The 8,657-nt window shown below is 31.8% G+C and overlaps 1 protein-coding gene across 1 annotated transcript; it reads left to right on the plus strand.

The window, feature by feature from the left end:
* Positions 1-819: 819 nt before the first annotated feature.
* Positions 820-8,441, plus strand: LOC129799581 (uncharacterized). The gene is made up of 4 exons (XM_055843606.1): positions 820-1,316; positions 1,836-1,986; positions 2,118-2,295; positions 8,004-8,441. The coding sequence occupies exons 1-4, from the start codon at positions 1,215-1,217 to the stop codon at positions 8,299-8,301; spliced, it is 729 nt and encodes a 242-aa protein (XP_055699581.1). The 5' UTR covers positions 820-1,214; the 3' UTR covers positions 8,302-8,441.
* Positions 8,442-8,657: the final 216 nt, after the last annotated feature.

Below are 8,657 nucleotides of genomic sequence, written 5' to 3' on the forward strand. Positions count from 1 at the left end.
TGGACATAGTGTTACAAGTTGGACAATTCGCCGGTACAAGTTGAACATGGCTTTTTTCTTGATAAATACAGTACAAAATTTGTTTTTAAGTACAAGGAACCAAATTATAAAACTAAAGCATAAAAATTTTACAAATAAAAATGAAGTACTAAATTTATCAAGAAAAAAAGCCCTGCCCAACTTGTACCACTTTACCCTACTGCAACCTTAGAGATTTGCGAGATTTCTATACAAAAATAAAAATAATCACATATAACATAATATTTAAGAACAACGGAATACCACGTTGAATTACTAAAAATCATATCTATTTGGATAACATTAACATCACATGGAAAAATCGGATAGAAACACAAATCTTCGACTTTGATTTTACCCCCTATCTTAAAATTCTTAATTAACTTTGAAAATGTGTTTCATACTCTGCATGTCTTTAATTCTCAAGTATAAATATATTTTTAATTTCCAAGCATTAAATTCCTTCAGGTTCTCATGTTTCACAGCAATGTGAAATGGTCACTTCTTTAAGATGTTCTTGATTTTAGACCTGGTAGGGAGTACTTTTAAAAGCATTAAATGTCAAATTTTTTGAGAAAGGCTTTTAATTTATAAATCACTCTTTATCAATCCTTTATCAATTAAACTCAGAAATTGTGGACTGAGATAGATGCAGTGATACTTTTGTAAGAAATTTTGTCGGAATTCAATAATATTTTTAATGTAAATTTATGGAAATAAAGTATAATTTACTAAAAAAGTTGAGTTGTTTAGGAAGACTAAACTTTTTTTCAAGTTCAAATAAGCTCTGTCATAAAATCTTGCACAAATTTTGCAGACAGAGATCTTAAAGAATACTTTAAGAATTTGCTTAAATGTTTAAAATCGATATTATAGAGCTTCATACTTGCATTTTACGGAAACTATATTAAATTTAAAAGCAATTTTAAAGAGAAATAGTAATAGATCAGGAAATAATACGTGAGCTTCTCTCACTTAATATTTTCACTTTCAATTCGCTGTCACGGCAAAAGAGGAAAGTGAAAAGTTATAAATCGAAATGTGGCACTGTCTATTGAAAATGTGATTTTTCCTTCATGCGTTTCGTACCTTGGATGGAGGGGTGGAATCCGTAAACGTCTTTTATTCCAGACATTACACCTGGTAGATGGGGTATCCGGCTGAATTTGCATGCCGCTTCTCGTATCATAGCCATAATGCTGAGTGCTCCCGTGGGTGGTGTAGGAAAATCATCGCACGAGCGCCTATTTGTATCCGTTTGTCTGCTATGGAGTCTCAATTTAACTGGAGCATTTCAGGTAATATATCCCTCCAACCTAGTCCTTCTATCCTTGGCGTCATTATTGAAATTGCGCTGAATTGATGAAGGCATCCTATAGAATTTATAAAACATATTTCCACTGAGTATCTCTCATTTATCTGGCAAAAGCTCACAAAGGTAGGATGAAGTTTTGACATGCAATATTTAAATGGTATGCGGTGGTGGTCGAAAACACATCCGGAAACTGAAAGAGTGGCCCATCAAATATTCACGATTCAATTCTAGAGAGTTTCACAAGAATTTCCAAGTAGATGGTGAAAGAGGGTGTTATCCACTGAATGTTCAAAAATTCAATTTAATCCCATGAAAATCATTTTGGTGAAATATGACGATGATCGGGTACTTTGAAAATGTTTGGGAAAATGAATCCTACCCAGTGATTAATTCATAGAGCATATTTCCCCGTTTATATATATTTGTATAGGAAAGGAAATGTATTTTAGCTTCATTTCATATGTGTATAAACTATTATATACCCACAATTCAAAATTCGCAGGGATCCCTTGTGAACGTTTACACAAATTCGCTGTCATACCCAAATATCGATACCCTTGAAGCACTAGACCAAAGTGGAATACCAATTGCCGTTGTTCATGCTGGACTAATTGTTGATGTACTAGGCTCAGACCCACCGGGGACACTATTGGGTACGCAGAGATATATATACTTGTATATCTTTATATCAAAATTAAATGAAAACAAATCCTGAATTCTAAGCAGAATTTCGGGTTTGGATGGAGTGACAGGCCAATGAAATCGTGATTTGCTTCTGTTTCAGGTAATTTGCGACAAAAAATGTTCACTTTCACCATTGATAACACTGATATCTTGGGAAGAATCGCCACAAGGGGAGATATAGCCGCCCTCCAGAGATTAGTTGATATGCCAAAGATATTTCAGCAATTTGTACGGAAGGACGGAGTGCCATTGATTCATGTTATCCGTGAGTGTCCCAGGTATGACAAATTCCTATATGAACATTTGCAAAATCCTAAGTATACAACCCAGTGGCGAACCGAGGTGAAAAATGACTCGGGATTCGGAATCTTAATATCCTAAAGGAACATAAATCGATAAGTACTAACTGAAAATCGGTCTTGATGCCTCTGTTATTCCTTTAAGACAAATCAAAGTTAATTAAATCACCGTTTTTAACCCTTCTTTTCCTAAACGCACGTCTATCCCAATCTATCAAACTCAAAACCTATGACCACAACTCTAGATACACACGAGAAAAGAGTAAAAAAAATTGTGATTATATACGCAATACGTTATAAAAAGCAGAAATTCATATTTCATGGCATTTTCCTGATTTAAAAGCCGTGCCAGAGGCATGAAAAAAAACATGTTCAAAAGGACTGATATTGGCCCAAAAATTTTCCAGTAAAAAATATTCGGTTTAATAGTTGCTTCTATCAGTCAGTATCGTAATTGCTTTTTGAAAATTTAACTCGTATATTAACCACTCATATTCTTTAAGTGATTTAAATAATTTATTAAAAAAATACTCACTAATATTCAATTTGATTGTTAGAAAAACCAAACCAGTGGAAAGCGATTTTTTAACTATACTGAGAAAAAAATGGGGTGCGATTAACTTTTTTTCCTCATAAATTTAACACTTTTTAGGTGTAAAAATATTTCAACATTTTTGAATGTTAATTTTACACCTTTTAAGGGTAAAATCAACATGAAAGAAGGGTGACTTTAACCCCCAATACACCTAAAAAGCATAATATTTACACGGATTTAGGATCAATACTTCAGGGTAAAATTAACATTTCCGGAATGTTATTTTAACTTTTTTGGATTTCTCTCACTCTCAGTGTAAATATTGTTAACATTTATCAGGAAATGCTTAAAAAAAATATTCTTACTTTTATAAATTATAGAGACGTTCCAAGATTATAAAGATTTTGGTTACTATTACAAAATACACCATTTAGTTTATATTAAATTAAAATGTTCAATTCAGTAACTATTTAAACAAAATTTTAAATCTAGGGTTGTTTTAAGCCATTTAGGTTAAGTATTTCAACTTTTTTCTAATGAACTTTTTTTTCAAATACAATGAATCAAAAAAAAGTGCTTTAAAATAATCAGAAAATCTCTGAAATTAAGTTTTACTGTCTGCTAAAGTGACAGTAGGGGAAAGTGGTCTGCCTTTGAACGAAAAATGATGTTCTAAATTTGAGATTTTTTTCAGAGTAAACTACAACATGAGTTTTACTTTGCACTACACCAAAAAATTCTCTTGTTCATTAAACTTCTATGCTTACCCCATTCAGGACTCGCAAGTCCTCAGGTTTTCCTGGTGAGGAACTTGAAAATGTGATGTCGATATATTCAAAGGCAGCCTGCATGGTCTGCCTTTGAATGTGGTTGGGCAGCCTGTGAATCTTAATTTTTAACTGAGAATATTAGGGCTGTAACATTAAACGGCCTATAATTGATTAGCATGAACCCTAATGCACTCTATAAAACCAATACTGTAGTCAAAAGTCATTATACAACAACATTTTTTACATTTTTCTGAAGCACTGTTTTTCACTTGAAAAATTGTAATAAAACGCCATTGAAGTTGACAATTATCAGTTTGAAACATCCCGACCGGAGCAAGATAGCATGTTATAAGTATTTGTATGACATTCGTCGGACCAAAGTAGGAGTTCTATTCTGCTCCCGGACAGGAAGCTGTCAGATGTTTCAATGCATGGAAAGATAGGATTCAAAGGCACACAACATTAAGATTCAAAGGCTGCCGCAGAGCAATATTTGAAAACTTTTATCACCCACAAAATTTGTCTCATCTGAATCAAAATGTATTTGGAGAAATACCATCCAAGAATAACCATCTATGACTCACAATAGAAGATTTGTTCGAAAAATTATTTTGATTATGAAAAAACACATGAATTGTGGAACATCAAAATTACAGTTTAGAGCTCAGTTTCGTTTTTTTGCCCTAGCACCTAGAAAATAAGAGCTAGGGTCTGCATTTTTTGATGACTTGTGAGGATTATGAATAGTTATCTAATAGTTAATAGAAAAGAATTTATGCTTTAAAGAGAAATGAAAAAATTACAATATTCAAAGGCTGCCGCATTCAAAGGCAGACCACTTTCCCCTATATAAGTATTCTAAAATTGACGATAAATTACGTAGAATTTTATACGTCAGACCAAAAAAATGATCAGTAGTTTTTTTAAATAAGTTAAAATGTAGAGAAAATAATTTTAAAAGCTCATTTTTTAAATATTCTTTTCCAGAAATTTTGTTTATAATTTTAGGGTAAGTGTGCCAAATTTCGGCATAGTTGCATGCAAGCGCCAAAATCTCAAGTTTGAAATGTAATATTTTTAATACAAATTGATTTTTTGTTACTTTTTATAAGGAGTATTGCTTGGAACATTGTTGACAGTTTGTCGTATTTATTGTCTCTAAAATCATTCTCAATATATTTTAAAATGAACAAAAATGTACACATAGCATTGGTGGCCTATTCCGGCCACCTTCATTCTCATAGTTCCTTGCCCTTCCGGAATTCTTCCAATGCCTTTTTCAGATCATCTTGCTCGTCGAAGCGATATTTTTTTGTTATTTTTTGAATTGTGCAATCTCTAGAGTTTGCAAAAACTAAAAAATCATGGACATTTGAAGAACACAAAATGTGGCCGGAATTACATGCTGGTCGGAGTTTAGTACACTTACCCTAATACATTTTAAGTTTTCTAAATTGGGTTAATTCCTATTTTAATTTTCGTAAATTAAATATGTATATTTTGAAAGATTAATATCACACATTTGATTATGAGTGAGATATAACTTTAGCCAACACTTCATTATTTGTAGAAAATAATTGATTTTCTTCGTTTCTTCTCTAACTTTTTCCATTAAAATATATTTCAATAAAACTGCATTGAGATAAGTAAAACCATAATGTAAATTTTTGCGCACCAAAAATCTTAAAACAGTCTTCAATAAATACAGAAAAATGTGAGTCAACATAAAAATTTTATATAAAGATTATATATATTAACAAAAAATTATCTTCCATTATTAGAAATAATTGGAGATAATTATTAAAATTTGCAAAGTACAAAAATTATTTCAAAATCCTATTTTTTTTTTTACAAAAATCGATCTATTCACAATACAGCCGCTTAATTGCGCTCAAGTTTTCAAACTGTTACGTTTGAAACCTATGTAAAAAAATCATATTAGTTATCCGGATGATTGGGAGACAATATGACAGATGTCCGCTTCGCAATCCGGATGGATTTTTTTGAATTTGTTCAACGTCTCGAAAATATAATACTATTTTTTGTAGAATTAGTATAAAAGTTTTAAAGAAGATTAAGAAGATATAATTACAGAATTCCATGCTATTATACTTCATTTATTAAACAAAAACATAACAAGATAATTCATTTTCATTGCTGAACACACACACATGCATGACCTCAAAAATATTTTTAATGTAACCGTCGATAACTCATCCGGATTACGCCGATCCGGATTAGAGAGCGGGCACTGTATATTTGAATTACGCATTTAAACATTTAAATTGCGAAATTCGTTTCCAAAAGAATAAAACTTAATAAATCGAAAAGTTTACTAATTAAATTCTTAATTAGATAACTAAGAAGTACTATAAGGGAAGAGCACCACGGATCGGTAGAATATCTCGGATTAGATGGTTGTTCATCCAGATATCGAAACCCCAAAATAAAATATTATATTTATGAAAACTATTCTCTGGCTTTTTTCAAGTATTTAAAATAAGATAAATTGCATTAGTTCAAATCGTTCCTTGAAAATTACAAGGAGCTAACTCACTTTTTTTTGCATTTTGAGATTTTAATACAATTATAAAGAGAATTTCATAAATTTTCAGATGATATAAATCATTAAGTTTCGTTATTATAAAAGTTTTTCAGAATTTTTCTAAATGTTGTAATAAAATCTTGAAAATAAACAGTTTTTCTAAATTTTTTGCTTGAAGTTAAAGGGCATAAATCGATCTATTGTTCACATTTTTGGGAAGCAAGGGACTAACTCAAGCAAGTTGATCCGTTATAATTCTAATTTTAAGAAAATTTTCGCATCATGTAGAACAACAATGAGCTAACTCTTTAGAAAACATATTTTGAAAGGTAAAAATATGTATGTTTCGATGTTCATATTAATGCTGGCACAAATAGAAAAGAAATAAATTGTTTTTGTTCAGTCCATTGAATAAAGATAATGATTTAGACAAAGTTGAATATGGTTGAATCTTTCATGACGTTTCCTGGAAAATGTCTAAAAATGTGGTGGTCCATTGTAATTTCCAAGGAGAGATATTTAATCCATAGAATTAAAATCACTGTATCGGAGTCTTACTCACAAACTAAAATTAATGTTTGATTAAAATAATCTACGGGAATTAAAACACTAATACTCTAATTAAAAAAAACTAATAAATTTTTATAATTACGCGGCAGAAAATATTACTAAAAGGTATAATTTTTTACAAACAAGTATGTTTTCTTTCATCTGTTCCCAGGGTCGGTTGATTTATTTTCGAAGAGAATTTGCGTTCATAAAGAATATTTTCCCAGTGAAAGTGTCAATAAATTAAAATAAGTTGTTTGTTTTTCACGTGAATACACAGTATAACTGTGTTATCACACTTGCACATTAAAATTTTAATATGATTCACATTAACCCATTCAGTCAATGTACCAGAAATACTTGTGATAGAATGTTCATATTTTGGGATTAGTTTCCTACAGATTAATAGATGAATTTTTTGAAACGAAAATTTTTTTTATCTATTATGGGGGCGCGGGGATTCGCCCTCAAACACACGTCTTAACGGTCACTGAATTTAAATTCTGTGCATTAAGTCATTACAAACTCTATTGATTTAGATAGAGTAACTATCCAAGAAAAGAAATTGGGAACCAGAATTCAAATCAGGAAAGAGGAAAGAGGCCAATTTTAATAAATTTGACGGGATGTCGAATTTTCCGTCCGCCATTTTTAGCAAAAATTTTGCATGACCTTATACGAAGCGAAAAAATAAGAACAAAATGCATTTCTATCTCTGTCGGACTATTTTTCCCAAGTAATTGAAGAACTAAAGTTACTAAAAATCCATTCTCGACAGCAATTCGAGTATCAGTTGCCCAGGAATAAATCATCTAAAATCACTCAATTTGCGTATGATGTATAATACCATGGTAAGGAAAGGAATGGGTTAATTGTCGCTAGTGAGAGTCCAAATGTGTAATTTGTGTGTTTGAATCATTTTATATTCAAAACTAAAGATTTTGCTCAGTTTAAACTTTTGGATAATTAAATATGAATCCCATGAATCCTAAATCTCTTATCAATTTTTCACTCCAAAAAAATATTTTCTTGAGATCTATAATTATGAAACCGCTCCACTAAGCCCTATCGGATTTAATGCGTTTAAAATGAAGTGTCAATGAATTGTGCTTCTCTATGAAAACGCACCAAAAAGTAAGATTTATTAACATTTCTCTGAGAAAAAGAAAAAAAAATAGAAAGAGAACATCTTAAACGTTGTAGGCTGGGTGCCAAGTAACCTAGGTTCGCCACTGTATCCGACCCCAAACTTTAGCTCTTTTTGATAAACTCATGGTCCCTTTTGCAGATCCTATCGTTTGGCCTATTTATTTCCCAAATCATCGATTTTCTTGGAAACAGCTTCATACTATTTGTCACTATTCGCCCAGAGTGGATTGATACGGAAGTGGTTTGATGATACAATGTATATCTTCACACTCGAAGGATCGCACCAGAATCGAATGTTTATTAGGGCACCAGCAATCATCCTTACCCTCAGTCACCTCCAAACCGCCTTCTACATCTTGACACTGGGGCTCTCAATTAGTTTTATCACCTTCCTATTTGAACTAAAACGTTCTAGGGGTACCCGGAAGGAGAATTAAACTTCTTGAAAAGTATCGTATTGTTCAATGGTTTTTGATCCCAAGACATAGGGGTGTGGTGAGTGAGGAAAAGATGTAGCAATTGGGAAAGTTTTTATAGTAAAATAGTTACGGCACAAATATATAGGGATTCACCAAGAGTCTGTGGAAATTGATTTTATATTCCACATATATAGCAATGCTACATACATGCTACATTTCTCAAGGAGGGCGCCCTGCTTCATGAGCTGGAAACTAAATTGTATTACCATCGAATACGTCTTCATATATACACAAAACTTTCCATGGAGTATATGAATGCGGCGTATACAATCACAGCCAATGTGTCCTCCTTGGCTCCCATACCCATATTTTCT

This window comes from Phlebotomus papatasi, chromosome 1, assembly GCF_024763615.1.
Source record: "Phlebotomus papatasi isolate M1 chromosome 1, Ppap_2.1, whole genome shotgun sequence".
NCBI classification, from domain to species: domain Eukaryota; kingdom Metazoa; phylum Arthropoda; class Insecta; order Diptera; family Psychodidae; genus Phlebotomus; species Phlebotomus papatasi.

Bases quoted from the DNA above. Each gene is read 5' to 3' on its own strand.
- LOC129799581 (XM_055843606.1), top strand. From the start codon at position 1,215: ATGCTGAGTGCTCCCGTGGGTGGTGTAGGAAAATCATCGCACGAGCGC. The intron at 1,317-1,835 runs GTAATATATCCC...CAAAATTCGCAG, and splicing joins ATTTAACTGGAGCATTTCAG to GGATCCCTTGTGAACGTTTA. The intron at 1,987-2,117 runs GTACGCAGAGAT...CTTCTGTTTCAG, and splicing joins CCCACCGGGGACACTATTGG to GTAATTTGCGACAAAAAATG.